Genomic DNA, 17,237 nt, shown 5'->3' on the forward strand with positions numbered 1-17,237 from the left:
CAGTCTCAAAATATTCAGAGTCGCAAGCTCTGAATTACATTACTGCTTGTAATTTAGTAGTAAAATTACTTGCGCGCGAGAAACCAACACCAGGATGAAGAATTTGCACAAGTGTATGACAGAGCGGAAGACTTTTACAAAGCAACGAATCTGCAGTTAAAGGAGTATTATACTGACATTGAGACTGAAGATTTTCTTGTTCGTCGGCTATCGAAGATGAAAAGAATGGTTGATGTAAAGTCATTTGATGAGAGAGGCAGAGACATAAGCCAGTCAGCCGTCTTTTAAGTGGAACATTAGTATGAGATTTTGAATATTGTAGTTATTAGTTTGGGAGAACGGTTTGAACCTTCTTCTAAATTACTTAAGGATTTGAGGTTGCTAGATCATAAAAGTCTAAACGAAACAAAAGAACGGGCTTCAGAGAATGCATTTGCAGCACTTGGAACAAAGTTATACCTTGCTCAATTGTCGAAAGAACTTATATAATTCGCAAACATGTCGGGAGCTTTTTGTGTTAATGTCGTAATTTAAACAAAAAGTGGACAAACTACCAAACAGGGATACATCGAAAGAGTTTTCAATGATGAAAACTCCGAAGAAAAGGAAAAGCAAGAAGGTGTGGTAACTGATAGAGCTTGTAACACGTGCTTGTCCCGTACAGCAGTTATTCTTTTTGACTTAGAGACGAGTTCATTAAATGCACTCTATATAGCCTATAAATATGCCTTAACATCACCATGTACACAAGTGTACTAACCACGAGTATTCTCAAAACGGAAATTAATTAAACGAATTTGCGCTCTCTCCTGGCTCAAGTCATATTGGAAATGTTTATGCTCATCAGCATGGAATATGAAATCTCTAGTATTATCGATATTGAAGAGGTGTCAGAAGATTTCTGTGAATATTCTGTAGAACTAGAAAGGTTGTTGCACTGTTAACTTTTAGTGAGTGGTTAGCTTCTTGTGTTTCCTTTAATTTTGAGTCTACCAGCAGTGCCATAATGTGATTCAGTAATATGTTTTATACATTTTAATACATATAATAAACTACATTCTGTTATAACAGCTTTTGGTTTCCTAGAGACATATAGGTTATAACTAAACTTTGGTACACTTTAAATTAGGAAACATAAGATTAAACCTTAACCCTCGGATATCCATGACACTTTTTAACTCCGGATTCCCAACATGTGTACAAGTTTACTCCAACACAAGTTTCGCAATTAGAAACATCCTTATTTGTGGCATCGATAATATTGGTATGTTAGTTTAGGTTGGATTGTGTTTTGTTAGGTTATGTTGGTTTTGTTAGTGTAGTTTATGTACGTTAGGTTACCAAAACGGAAATGTATTAATTTAGTTTAGGATACGCTATAGAACTGTATTAATTTCGTAATATTTTTGTGGCAAGGAATATTGCGATATTGGAACATGAATGCAATATTGCAACAATATGTTGTAATAGGTTCTAATATCACTTGTTTTTATTCTAGATTTCGCTGAACAAAAATCAAATAATAAAGTACTTGTAACAAATATGGTAACACAGATACCCAAATGTACCCCAGTGTAGTTTTAGCCACATACGTAAGCAAATCAAATTACAATATAATTGTTATTGAGGAAATAAGTTTCCTGACAGTCCAGTTCACAGTGTAAAGAACGCTAGTGATCCTCGGGTATCTGTGACATAAAATATAAAGTAAAATATATGCACGGAGTACTTTTGTACTCCCTTGGGTATCTGAAGGCTAAAATGTTTTTTTTTTCAACATATAATTGCAGACTTTCGTGCGTACACTGAAACAGCATTCGTGAAGCAACCACTTCATCTTTGTGTTATAAGTTGATAATGTTTCAGTTAGCATTTTATCAAACCCCACTGGAAATAGAGTGTCATACCAATAAGCACAATAAAAGTAATAAAGGGATATAACAGTATTCTTTGTGTGACTCCTACATGCTACAAGATATGGAAAGATGAAGTTCACCAAGTAAGGCTTCTGCCGGAGCTCTATACCCCCTTGTCCGAGACTGGTCTTTTGCAATATTTAAAAGGAATATAACTGATGTAAGGCAATAAATGAGTTCCGCTTAGAGAGTGTTAAATCAAGTGATTGAAATCTAGCTTTGGAATTAATTTGCGTAAGGAAAGAAAACTCTTTGTTCCCACTAGTTAACAAAGAACGTATTTCACTATAAACGTAATAATTTCAGCTTATTGCTTCTCTTCAAATTTAAATTGATACTTAGATTAACTTGGCACATTCTAGAATTATATTCGATTTTAATAACAATTGCTGCAGTATCTCATTTCACTACACATTAATACAGTTTTAGGCAGTTCTAGTATATTGTTCATAGTTTTGTTTACAATATAAGTATAGAACTTTAAGAACCTCAGTGACGTATTTCTTGACGAGAACAGACTATTCGTTAGTACATAGGACATGCTTTTGTAACTAAAATTAAGAAAGGTATCAAATAGGTGGACACTATATACAATTTCATAAATATGAAAGTCAATGCAAGGATAAGGGCAGGCTTCAAATTGTTTTATTTATTAACTAAACAAAATATGTAATTAAGACTTCTACACTTAATTAAACATATTAGTAAAGAATTTACGCACTTGTTGCTTTGGTAACAGCACTAATTATGAAGGAAAAGTTAGCGTTCCATCCTCCAGATGTCAGGACGTACACTTTTACTTCATACTCAGTACGTGGAGTAAGATTTCTGAAAGTTACTGAAGTACTCTCAGTTTTACCACTTTCTAATGGAATGTCGCTGCCGAGTTGAAATAATTCATATTTGTAACCATAAAGAAAACCATTGATATCTCTGCAGTTTTCAGGAGGACTCCAGTAAACCGTTATACTGCTGTTTGTTCTCAATATTGGATTATCGCTTGGAGAAGGCTGAACAAGCGGAACTGAAAAAGAAGAATAAGTGCAATTACAGTAAATGTTCTATTCTTGCCGAGAAACCTAACTAATCTTCCTTCAGCCCTAGATCACTCGCAAAAGGGGTAACAGAATTATGTAGAGCTATTTCATCAATTACAATGTTCCTAATGTTTTAGAGCTACACATTTGTGCAAAGCACTCCCTGCTCTTAAGAAAAACAAGTATAATAATGAAAGAAACATGTAAACTGAATATATATATATATATATACATACATATATATATATATATATATATATATATATATATATATATATATATATATATATATATATATAGAGACGTGGACAAAAATCTAAAAGCACTCCATATATGACACGTAAGTTTGGACCTCCACTGTACAACACGTGTTGCGGTTGCCGATCGTTTGTTGTTTTCAATGTGTCATGTGGACCTTCCTCTTCCGTCAGCAGTAACCAGTTTACCTGTGAGTGTCGTGGTGTGAAAATGGTGAGGTATAGTGGGCGACCTGATAGACTTCCAAAGAGGCATGATCGCTGGTGCCCGTCTGGTTGCAGCTTCAGTGGCAATCGAACATTGTGGGGGTATCGAAAGGCACTGTATCCAATGTCACGAGGGCATGCACAATTAATGGACAAAAGGCGTCTGCAAAGCACAACAGTGATCGAAAGACAATCCTGTCGGATAGGGACCGGAGGGCATTAAAACGGATTGTAGCAGCTAAAAAGAAGACCGCTGCAATGAAAATTACGTTTGATCTCAATTACGGCCTACAGAACCCGGTTTCATCGAAAACAGTGCGTCGGGAACTTCATAAAATGAAAATTCATGGCAGTGCTGCTATCGCCAAATCCCTGGTCACAGCAGTAAATGCGAAGAGGCGTATCCAGTGGTGCAAGGACAACAAGGCGTGGATTCATGAGCAGTGGAAACACGTAATGTGATCCGATGAATCGACCTTCACCTTGTTTCAAACTACCGGTGGTGTTTACGTATGGAGAACACCGTCGCAGGCTGTTTGCTCCCAACTGTAAAGAAAGGGAGTGGTCCTCTTACAATATGAGCAGTGATATCGTGGTTTTCTGCAGGTCCCATCACAGCCCTGCATGAAATGATGAATGTTAAGGCGTATGAGGCTATTTTGGGGGACCAGGTTCTATCAATGACCCAAATATTGTTCCCTGATGGTGATGACATCTATCAAGATGATTTGGCACCCTGTCACGCTGCAAAAACGGTGAAATCATGGTTTGAGGAGCATGACCAGAAGCTATCACACCTCCTCTGGGTACCACAGTCACCAGATCTGAACACCATTGAGCCATTGTGGTCTAAGTTAGAAAGGCGTGTTCGACCTCATTACCCTCCACAAGCATCCCATAAGGAACTGGAGCATGTTCAGGAGCTGTATACGTTCATTCCACTTGGGTTAAAATCTCTCTCTCTCTCTCTCTCTCTCTCTCTCTATATATATATATATATATATATATATATATATATATATATATATATATATATATATATATATATATATATATATATATATGTGTGTGTGTGTGTATGAGGTATTAACACATTATACGTGTCCAACGTCCGGCTGCTGATAGTGTTATGTTAGAGGATCGTATTTGGCATGTTAGATGATGTAGAAGTGAAGCTCTTCTTGAAGCAGGCAGGCGCTGTTATTGGAAAATGAAAGACCTTTAAGTGATTCAAACGTGCCAAATTGTGGGTATGTGAGTGTTTGATGCAAGTATAACTAAGTAGGACTGTGTACTTGAGGTTTCGTGAGGAATAGAGTCCAAGTTAATACTGCCCTACAGAAATTGTGATAAAACAACACCAACAAAGACTAGCAGTTTACACAAGAGGGGTCACAGTGGGAACAATTTCCGATCATTAAAGAAGAGTTTACCAAAGACTAGAGAATAAATGTATAGAATGTGGCTTGAGTAATCAATTACAAACTGAAAAATCCGATTTTGATCATATGATGTGAGTTGTTTATCCTGAATATCCACGATACCATTCCGATTTACACAGGCAGTACAAAAAATAACTTTATTGAAACGAAAATGGTGCGAAAGCTATGTAAAATGCACCTTCAATCATTGTGGATTGTGATACGACGAATAATCTTTCATTAGTCACGCCAACACGTGCTGTTTATTTATAAACGTACAATCGAACAAAGTTAAGTTTCAAACTTCCTCCTTCCTATTGTGAAACGTTGTTCTTGAAAGATATTGGCCACCATTTTTGAGTTTTCTGTGTGATTACAATCATAGGACATAATACTGGCAGTGATAATATCTAATATTTAGGTTATTCCGCGCATTCTATGGCCCAGATATTGTGTCTACATCAGAGATGCATTTTCCCTTGATAACAATACTTCATTCAATTCACATTTTTGGCACGTAGTTTCATGGACGTTAGAATTGAGTTTAACTAGTCCTGAGATCTAAACACTACTAAATACCAGTGGTATGTTCTGGATCGCACAGTCCTGGGCAGCAGAAGAGCCGATGTTTGTAGGGAGCCCATTAGTGTCGGAGTGCAATTGGGAGTAATCGGACCAATCGGCTTAAATCAGACGCTGAAAAGCAGATAATCTCCACCCTCGTTGACTGAAAAGAGTGCAACACTGCATGAGAACTTGTATAATGATGCTCTGAAAATACATGACGTATTTACCTCCATTGCATAACAAATTAGATTTGTTCTGCAGGCTGACGGTGATACCACGCTGTATTAATACGGTAAGTAGTATACATCCTTCATGTGTTTCCATTGTTTTGATAACAATCTATGCATGTTAATGTAGTAATTTGAATAACTACAATTTTTGAAGACTAAAATACATAACCGTTTTTTATAAGAGTATTTCTTAGCAAGACTATAAATAATAATATGGTAGCTTTAAGATATGCCCAAACATTTAATTAGGAACGAAAGTAAATATACACCTACGTATGTCTAACAAACTATTATAATTTAATCTAAAGTAGTTATGAGAACAAATTATTTGCTTTAAAATAAGTTTCTTATAACTGATAAAATATTTCTTATAACTGATATAGTATATTCATCAACTTGACAAAAGTGATTTCCTTTTCGAGTTTAATGGCAAATCATGTAACAATTTGGCATCCAATATATTTGAATATATACCTATGACTGATCATAAAAATACCAGATGCCAGAAAAATCATCTTACGGGAGGGGAGGAGGTGGAGGACAAAGCCGAAATTTTAGCCGTTTCTATTATTCATTGTAACTCCGTAACCAATGGAGCTAGAGCATCCAAACGTTTTTCATTTTGTTTGTGTAATTGTCTTCCAGAATTTAATTCTAGAGCATTTTAGAGCTAAATATAATGGTTTTCTTGTTATTTTCATTTTTACTCAGTTCTATTTGAGCGTGACGCCAATCTTTTAGCCACAGATTCTTTATAAGATCGAATTCGGAAAGATGTTCCCTCTAAAAGTTTTTCGTCATTTTATGCTCTTTCAAAAATGTATATTTATGTTAGTTTAGAACTAATAGTGCCTGAGTTATAAGCGACTTTAATCTGTCGTGTGTGAAACTGATCACGTCGCGGCCCAAAAGTTACCCTCCCACAAACGGTAGATATTAGCAGCTGATGATGAAACATACATACATACTCTTGTGTGCCTGCAAGTATATAAGCCTAATGATTAAGTCTCTATACAATCTAATTTAAAATATCCATTTTTAATATCCGTTGAGGGGTTTTTCGGAAAATAATCCTTTCAGAACACAAAATTTCTCTGAAGAATTAAAAGAGAGCTTTCTCTAGTACACAGTAGGAGAAACTGCAAATCTGTTTCTTTATGCGTGTCTTTGATATGTTCTAAAACGTGCAAAAGAAAGAAGCTTTCTATTCATTTTTCTTAAAAAATCTTGTTTTGACAAGGGCTGTTTTTGCTACAAGTCCTTCGATTTATGCACTGCTATTGTACTGAGGGAAATAGAGCAGGAACGAGATTTCAGAATTGCCTTCAAGAGAGAATCATGAACAATTTGGCATGCACTTTTATATATATATCTATAATATTACCACTTTTCCCTCTTAATACTTACTGCAACGATAGGAAAAAAGATAAAATAAAGATACGCCTCACACATTTTATAAAGGATCAATTTTTAAATTGTTAAATCTTATTTACAGAAGAAGCACTTGTCTATTATTGAGATTGTGTACAGTTCCTACAATACAATAAATCTATAATAAGAAACGTACACATTATTTGATTTCTAGAATTACTTCTCAATAATGTTATGCCACTCTTATATCCTAAAAAGATAATGAAATTTGTGATGTCTTTAATGCATCATTCAGTCTTCATCACTCTGGTTATTAACTGATATTGAATTTTTATACTGGGTCAGCCGAATACATATCGGATTGCAGAAGATACCGCGATTCTTACAATTGCATTTCACAATTACACACTCAAGTTTCTGACAGCTACATACAATAATCTCTAAACAAGTTGGGATTATTTTCGAGTGTTTTCAAAACTGGTCTCAGAATTTTGTCCTCCAAGCACCATCCGGAGTATTCTGATCTTCATAATTGATCTCACATTTATGAGTCTTCCCAAAGTGCTGTTTGGTAATTTGATACTTTTATATCTTTTTCAGAGCATCACTACTTGGACGTAATCTCTCCAGGCTGCATTTTCCTCAAAAGTAGAAGTCTAGCTTCTTCACAGATCTTCGCATTATCCTTGGGGAGCTTTGTGAAAAACAGTTCTGTAGATTCAATAGCGTTTGCTGATAAAGGAATGTGTCCTACGGAAATTAAAAGTCACAGTTCTCTGAGTAAGTAGAACATAAGTAGACAATGCATTGCTGGAATTATCACATTCAGAACTCTTTGTTGTTGTTTCCGGTAGTTCTAAAGGTCAGAAGACTGTTAAGTCAAACTTCGAGATCGATGTTCGAAACCTTGAAAGGAAGCATGAAGAAGCAGTTTCTAGAATGATACTTCATGCTGTAAATCACAATTCAGAGAGAATTTTTGTGATGGGCAGAGACACCGATTTATTCTTGCTGTTCATACACAATTATGACAGAATTTCTTGTAATGAATTGTACATGATGGCGGAATTTCAAAGGCAAGAAGGTTTATTCAAGTTCATCACCTTTGTCACCAGTTATCTGAGAATGAGAAGAGAGGTAATGGCTTATCACGCTCCACTTGGATGCGATATAACGTCATACCCAGCTGAATCATTAAAGATCAAGAACTGTCTACGTACCCATGTCAGAAAACTGTGGCCTTTTATTTTCCTTCGGACAGATTCCTTTATCAGCAAAGCAATATTGAATGTGCAGAACTGCTTTTCACAAAGCTATTCAAGGTTAATGCGAAGATCTCTGATGAAGCTAGGCTCCTACTTTTAGGAAAATGCAGCCTGGGGAAATTACCTCCAACTAGTGATGCACTGAAACAATATATAAAGAGATAATATCATCAAACAGCAATTTGGGAAATGCTGATAAGTGTGAGATTGATCTATCAAAGCCAGAAGATTCCGGATGGTACTTTGAGGACAAAATTCGGAACGCAGTTTTGAAAACATTCGAAGATATTCCCAAGGCTTGTTTGGAGATCACCATGTGTAGCTGTCAGAAATTTGAGTGCGTAAGTTTGAAATCCAATTGCAAGAATCGTGGGTGTACTCCAATATGTAGTTTTCTGAGCGAGCATAAACATTCAATCCATTAATTAAAAGAGTGATGAAGAAGACTGAATGATGCACTAAACACATCAAAAATTTGTTTATCTTTTTCGAGATATAAGGGTAACCAAGAAAGTTCTATCGTTTTTTGTGAAGGTCTGTATTCAGTTGGCCTTCATACCGTGAGTTGAATGCGAATGGAGATAAGGTGAAGACTAGTTATTGGTGTGGTTATATCTAACATACTACCTGGTTAGGGTAGTTCAGTTACACTGTGAACTTGCGTAAGGACAGAATGTACATGGAACCTCCACAGAGTGTCATAAGGGCATGTATGCTGTACGAGTCCAAACTGAGATCAAAACAGCTACATCACGGCGGAAGATATGTCAGGCCTTTTGTGTGGGTGTCGTGATTACGCAGACAGTGCAGCAGTGGTTTTACATGTTTAAGAACTGTGACGAGACACTGGTAGATTCACATGTTCAAACAGAAGATCTTCAGGCAGCAATTGGGACGAATAGTGTCCCGACATGTGAGGAACTGGGACCACAATTCAGTGTGAGTAGAAAAAACATTCGTCAGCACCTCCATCAACTTGGCAAACACTAGAAGTTGGGTCGATGGGTCCCACATCATTTGACTCCGGGCCAGAAGACAAGGCGAACACCTGTGTTTCTTTGCTGTCTCGTCTGAGGAAGGAGTCATTTTTGGTCAGGGTGTTGACATGTGATGAAAACTGTGACCTGTACGATGCTACGCGGCGCCGTCATCATTGGTTAGCATCCCATGAACCGGTTCTAAGACAACAGAAACTAGCACTGCAGCAGAAGAAGGCCCTCCTGTGTGTGTTTGATGGACTGCTCGTAGCATCGTGCATTGGGAATTGCTATCAGCTGGTCAGAGCATCAATGCGGGTGTACTGTCAGCAGTTGAGCCGTGTTGAAGAAAAATTCAAAACTCTGGTTTCAGCACATCTGAATCGGAAAGGGTAATCCTGTTACAGGAGGGCGCTAAGTTCTACGTGGCTAGGATGACCCGGGACACCATTGTACGTCTTGGATGATAAACACTATTTCATCCGCCATATTTCCGTTGCACCCAACGCACATTACGCCGTCGAATTTTCCACTGTTCCATTCCTTAGACAATCACCTTAGACAATCACCAATCGCCAGTTCAAATCCTTAATAGAGGTGCAAAATGCACTTGTTACCTTCTTCGCTTCACAGCCCACCAAGTTCTACCGCGATGGAATCCATGGCATTCCAGAACGTTGACAGAAGCTTGAAGATGTTGATGTGGAATATTATTGATCTTCCAGGTACTTCTTAGGTGACATTTAGATGTTCAAATGTGGTGGGTTAACAAGCGACAGAACATTCTTGGTTACCTTTATATAAGAGGGGCATAACATTATAGAGAACTACTGTAATTCTAGAAATCAAATGATCTGTTCTCTTGTGTAGGGATATGTTAAGTATGTAGTTTCTTTCTATTACGTTTCTTATTATAGATTTATTGTATTACAGGAACTGTACATAGGCAAGTGCTTCTTTTGTAAGTAACATTTAACAGTTTAAAGACTGATCATTTATAAAATGTGTTAGGCATATCTTATTTTTTTATAATTTTTACCCATTACAGTATGTATTAGGATGGAAGATGGTAATTTATAAAATACGTGGATGCAAATTGTATTCATTATTTTAACTTCAAGGCAATTTTTAAATCTTGCTCCTGTTCTATTTCGCAAAGTACCAGAGTAGTACATAAATCGAAGGACTTGTAGCAAAAACAACCCTTGTTGAAACAAGATTTTTTTAAAAAAATGAATAGAAAGCTGTATGTTTCTGCATCTTTTAAACGATACCAAAGCCAAATATAAAGAAACAGATTTCCTGAGTTTTTTTATACTGTATACTAGAGAAAGCTCATCATCAGCTGCTAATATCTACCGTTTGCGGGAGGGTAACTTTTGGGGCCGCGCCGTGATCAGTTTTGCACACGACAGAATAAAGACGGTTATAACTCAGGCACTCTCAGTCCTACACTAACATAAATATACATTTTTGAAAGAGTAAATGACGAAAAGGATTTTGAGGAAACAGTTTTCCGAATTCGACCTTGTAAAGAATTTGTGGCTAAAGTACTGACGTCACACGAAATCAAAACTGAATAAAATTGACAATAATAAGAAAACCATTATATTGAGGTCAAAAATGCACTAGAATTAAATTGTAGAGGACAATTACACAAACAAAATGAAAAACGTTTGGATGCTCTGTCTGCAACGGTTACGGAGTTATAGTGAATAATAGAAACTGCCAAAACTTCGGCATTTCTACCACCCCCTCCCTCCCGTGAGGTGTTCTTACTGGCATTTTTGTGATCATTGATGGGTATATATTCAAAAAATATCTGATGCCAAATTACTACATGATTTGTCCTTAGAACACACTCTTTAAGTCCCGATGCCTAGACTAATATAATATTTCTGAAAATCTTTTTATGACAAATAAATAACACTTTTAAAGTAGCGTATTATATGTTAGTAGTGTTATAGGAACGTTTGTCACATAATTTTGTATGAATAATGTTTTTGGGTTGTTTTTACAATTTCGAAAATGTTTTTGTGAGATAAAAATTATGAAGGAATTATATACCTCTAAAGTCGGAAACACACTTAGTTGTTTGCATACTTCCACAAAACACACAAACGCCAAATTTTGCATACTTGTTCGTCATGGGATGTGAGTAATGGGAAAATTTCGATATCACGAAAAAGGCGACATTTTCCATGTAAATGAAGTGTCGAAATTTTTCGTCGTTTCGAAATCCTGGATTTTAGGGTAGTTCCGCACACCATGGAAACGTCGTATTTTGTCAGGCAATGAAGCTAGGAACGTAGTTTATGATACAAAAAAGAGCATTAAAATTCGTTTTCGTTTCGCGGCGCAAATCGAAAAATGTGAAATTTGTAATGGCGGTATCTAGGACGTTGAAATTTCGAGGTGATGTTTATTCTGATGCGTAGTTTGCGAATCCGCCCTTCAACTTGAAAAAAATAGTCATGTTCGGTGTAAGAAAGTGCTAGGAATGTTATAAGAGTGCGTCTAATTCTACACAACTTGTAGATATGGTGGAATCACGAAATTGCGTTCAAGTGTGTAGATTACAGCGCATGTGAGGGGAAAAATCGGACATGTTGGAAAAGTCGTCATCTACGATTCAAAATGGCGGCTCAAAAATTTGTAACCATGAAAATTTTAAGTTGTGCTCTTGGTAGGTAAGCCAGGTTTCGCTATGTTATTAAGGACGTAGTTCAGTTTAAGTGAAGAAACAAATCATTGGAGAAGTCGCCATCTTGAATGCAAAATTGCCATATTTTTGAATTACGTTCATTTGGCCTCTTATGTGGTATATTGAGGAGAATAGAACAAACACACTTCAACGTAGTAAGTTAGCTCCACGGTAAAGTGTCTGCTTTCTGAGTAGCAGGTCTGGGTTCGATTTCCCGCCGAACTTTGTTTTATCTTGCGTTTCTTTTTCTTATCACGTTGCTTCGTTTTAGCAAAATAGTTTCTGTTGGTATTGCGTGAACAAAATATTTTCGTTATTACAGACATAGACGGAAAGGATATATTTATACGCTAACTGTTGAGATTGTCTCGAAACTAGGCAGTATGTTCGTGTGAAGCTTCGAGACGATACTCAAGTATTTAAAAAGAAACATATGAAGCTTTAGAGATGGGGCAACACCAGTGTTTCTTTCAGAAACAATGTTTCTGAGGATCACAGTTAGTATTCCCCGGGGCACTGCTGATACTATTCTATTTATTATTCTATTATACACGTATTATTTGGTCTCCAGCGGGGGCACTCTAAGAGCCCCAAGGAGGCAGTGTACCACCCAAAAACATTTTGGAAAAAACATTGAACATCATTTCCACGATATAGTATCCAGACGAGACAAAAATACATTTTGTCTCGCGACAATAGTGTGTGCTTCCAACCGAAAAAAATTGCAAACAATCTCCCTTTTTATACTAGTCGTCTAGATAGATGCGTATACCAAGTTTGAAGTCTATACCACAACTGAAAAAGTATAAGATTATAACTTTTAAGGAAATACACTCATATATATATATATATATATATATATATATATATACGCACCTTTTGACAATTTTCTCGTTGGCAGCGTATATAGCTATAATATATGGGATACGTGGAAAAATGTTACTTTTGGTTCAGTAGTTGGTTTACAGGACCGGTTCGAGTGAAATGCTTTTTATAATAGACTCAAGCTTATAGGCAAACAATATATGCTATAAAAATAAACTTTCAAAGAAAGAAAAAGTGAGAAAAAGATTGTTAGGAATCGAACCCAGGTCTCCTGTCCAGTAGGCTCACGTCATTCCCCTACACTACCGAATTCCTTAGGTTTTGGATGTCGTACTTACTGCTCAGATAGTACTTGTACATAGCGGGCCGGAGTCTGTGGAATTACACCTCTAAAATCGGAATAGTAATCGTGTTATATATGCGTTTTTTAGTATCATTAAGGAAATGATGTTTTTTATTTGATTGTAATAAGAAATGACAAAGACACCATTCTAATATACTGTTCTACTACAATGCAGAAAGTTGTGCACCAGATGTTTTGTGCACCAGGGTGACGCCAGCCACATGGCTTTAGCATTTCGTTACCTGAATGTTCCCACAGTCAAGATATCGCAATGTCTTATGCGTCGTGGCCAGTGTACTAAAATTAACGTCAACTCCTTTTTATGTTCTATTAGCATGTACGATTTAACCTGAATGCTTTTGAGAATGAACTGCCAACATTGATCAATTGATCAGTGCAGCTCTTATCTCTAACCTCTGAGTTCGGGGAGTCTTACTCCGGAATTGTTAGCAGCACCCACGCGCATTCCATCGGGCAACAAGTATAATGTTGTGCTAAGAGTTATACGTTATTACCTAACCCCAATCAGTGAAATTCCAGGTTCACACACCTTGTGCGCATAAGTTCTAAACGCGCCCTCCAACATTATCATTCCACTTTGGAGATTACCTATTTTTACTGATTATTAACGTCGACATTTGATGATTGTTTGGAGCAGCAACTATATTACTTTCTCGGGTTATCTCCCCAGAGCTAATCCCCCAAGTGGTGTGAGAAGAGCATATCTAGTGGAATCATAATCATAATCTTTTCTACCGATATATAAAAGTGATAAAGGGATATAGTATAGTGCAAAAGCAAAGTGGGATTTTATTAATGAAAATAATTATACATATTCAGTGTTGAGTGTTGTGATTGTTTTTCTAATCCGTTATTTTCTAAATAGTATTTTAATAAATAAGCATAGTGTCATTTAATCCAGTGTGCTTTTGTTGTATGTATGAACGATATTTATGTGCGTTGTGGTCTAAATGACTGTCTGATCGTCCGTGAGGTTTTCGAGAAGCAACATCCGAACCTCTCGGTGCCTAATATTCATCTCGTTATTGAGACCGGCAGGCAATTCGGAAACGATTCTATAATCCCTTTTTGAAGATGTCCTTCACCGTCTTACCTAGGTAAGTCTAGATCTCCGGAAAATATTCATTGGCAGGACAACGGAGGACAAACCCCGGAAAACAGTTATCTAAATAAATTGACGCACGAACAGCGACTGAACCAGGCGATTACACTGCACTGAACCTCCGGGTTCCATAGCCCAAAGATTTAGATAGTTTGTTCTTTGCAATGACAACGGAAGTGTATCATGTGAATGAAGTGCCAATATTGTTATTATTTGAATATAATCTTTAAAAAAAACTCTTTAAGTAGCATGATTTTGAGTTTTGGATAGGAAAAGTACTCTGGATTACAGTAAGAGACGAACGATTTCTTTCGTGTCTTAGGATAAACATCGTGGTAAAAGATAACTATTGATATTCTTTCCCATAACTCTTTACTACTGTTAATTAATTAACCATTGTTATTATTTACAAAATTCTTTTTTAGTTCAGCTAGAAATACCTACTAAAATGTAATGCGTCTTGCAAGAGTCTTCGTACAGCAATAAGTTATTTTAATTAAATTTTAAACGATATATGTAACGTACTTACTCTTGCTAACGTTGGGCCATAACACTTTCATATCAAAAATGTAGTATAAAAGTAAAGTGTAAAAGACGCATCAGGCAATTAATTAGTCACATTATAAAAATTACCTAGCACCATTTTAACCTACTTCGGCGTTTCACCTGCTGCACCAAACTGTTCGATAAATACTAAAATAGATCTAAATCTGCGGATAACGTGTCTAGAGTTTCCTCAAGCTATGTATATTTTTTTCAGTCCGTGAAAAAGACAGTCGTCATCTTGAAATATTTTAGTGATCGCTGCATTCTCGCCTAAGATATTGGAGAAATGAAAACACACGATAATTGAGAATGTCTAACTAAGCATGCTGAGTCGTGTTCACATTAAATTGTTTGAGTGATCTCAACTTATAACACAAAAAAACAGCTCAAATATTTGCATAGTTGTGTATAAACAATTAATAATTGACTGTTTGGTGCACTAAACTCCATATAAATTGCAAGAGACGCCAATTAATGATTCGTTGGAATAAACTATGCGTTTATTGTCGTAGTAACCAGACGACCATGAGAAATCCATCGACTAGTGTAGGTGGTATTCACATGCTGAATGATCAACTGATTGGCATAAGCCGGTGCTGTTTCATCTTGAAAGATGAGGTTTCACCATGTCTGCATACGAACATCATGTAACTGGTCCGTCAAATCTTTTTGTAATAGATGAAGATAACGCTAATGACACACGCGTTCATATAGGATAAGTGAGCTAAGAATATCACCAACCATGCTACACCACACGTTCATTGAAACTATCACTTAATTCTGTCTGAAAAGGGATTCGTTAATGTTTTTACGACTCAAAGTGTGTTTATTATGGATATTACTTACACCGGTAGTAAACGTCGACTCATCACTAAACAAAATTTAAAACATATGTACTGAATTATGTATTGCCTAATACAGAAATTAAAGGAAGAAGCGTAATCAGCGATATGTAAGTGGCACATCGAAGAATGAGAAAATAGATTCAAACTGTTCAAATTTTGTATATGCCAGACACGGGTACCCATTTAATGTCCCGAGATATTTTGGAATTGTTTTCATACTTATAATAGAACTTCACCAAGGCAAATATTTCTCCTTGTTCTTCCACAGATTTCCTACGTTCGGAAGTTGTTTTAACAGTAATGGAAACTGCCTCGCCTAATCTTCAACACACGCATGAGCATTTCACTACAAAACTCGCAAACAAACACCATCTCCTAATAATACTTATCATTATAGTACGGACCATTTTTCGGTAACTACGTGAGATGCTTTGGAAACATCCCAAATAACATAAACTCTGTAATTTGCATGATTCATATGTACGTACTGTCACTTACTGCATTTGCGGTGCTTGGATGAATAACTGGGTTACATGTGCTGTTACCTGTTAGCAAAAAGCGAGCTAGAGATGAAACATTCCTAATCAGCGATTATTTTTACCAGCTATAAGCCTTGAAAGTACTTTCCAGTAATTGTCTGAGAATATAATTGTTTAAGTCCTAAGCCGGGAACGTGATGGTTTATATACTTGAGACTACCTACGTGTACCTCCTAGATACTTCAATATATCTTTTTTAAAAAAATCAGTCTGATAAACTTCGCACACATGTTCCTCATATCAAAACTTGAGAAAAGATTATTTTGCAAATTGCTGAGATAAATACACAAATTTAGCTTCGGTTTCATTCAGAGTTTATTAGTACTTACTGTCAGATTGAACTAATGCAAATAGTTTTGAATATTTTCCTATGACACCAGTGAAGGCTGCTACTTTTATCTGGTACTGTGCCAACGGATACAAACCAAACAAACTCACATAGTTTGTGCTGACAGTCATGTTCCCTGCAGAAGAATCACATGCTTGGGTCTGACAAGCAAGACGACGAAGACACTATTTTCGAAAGAAAAAGAAATAAAGTACATGTTAAGTAAAATCCTAGCCACTATACTAGAGTACAAATATCTGTTATGAACTTCTTATATCAACTAAAATGAAATACCTAATTCTACCTAAATTCGTCACTAAAGAAATTATATATTACGTAATTAAGTAACGTAACTGATATTTTTATTGAAACATTTATTGAGATATCAAGAACACTAATAAAAGCTAACTAATCTTGTGAAACTTCCACCAACATGTTTCTCTACTGAGTCCGGAAATCATGGGGGGCAATTATAATCAATTCTGCGTTTCTTACAAGCACTATGAACAATAATATTTTCACTATGTATATTAAAACAATATTCTGTTTAGATGCAAGTTGATGCTTGGTGAAAGAAATATTAATTTATTCCATTTGTAACTAAATGATAAGAATGATTAATTAAAAAGAATGACTATGGAAGGATGATTTAAAGAGAATATGAGAGGAAACAATACAATTCAAAAACTCGGATTAAAGCGCTAAAATGTGGGATGTTCCTTCTTCGATCCAAGCT

At 36.2% G+C, this 17,237-nt stretch overlaps 1 protein-coding gene across 1 annotated transcript in view; it reads right to left on the reverse strand.

Moving 5' to 3' along the window:
* LOC145673394 (receptor-type tyrosine-protein phosphatase delta-like) overlaps positions 1 to 16,682 on the reverse strand; it is a 43,126-nt gene extending 26,444 nt beyond the window's left edge. Inside the window, exons 1-2 of the mRNA XM_081743053.1 lie at positions 16,503 to 16,682; positions 2,638 to 2,940 (exon numbers count right to left, since the gene is read on the reverse strand). Of these exons, the coding sequence (XP_081599179.1) occupies positions 2,638 to 2,940; positions 16,503 to 16,632 (433 nt within the window). The 5' untranslated portion in view covers positions 16,633 to 16,682. The remainder of the gene's footprint in view (positions 1 to 2,637; positions 2,941 to 16,502) is intronic.
* Between the last annotated feature and the right edge of the window lie 555 nt (positions 16,683 to 17,237).

Source organism: Thermobia domestica, chromosome 16, assembly GCF_964235325.1.
Source record: "Thermobia domestica chromosome 16, izTheDome1.hap1.1, whole genome shotgun sequence".
Taxonomy (NCBI): Eukaryota; Metazoa; Arthropoda; class Insecta; order Zygentoma; family Lepismatidae; genus Thermobia; species Thermobia domestica.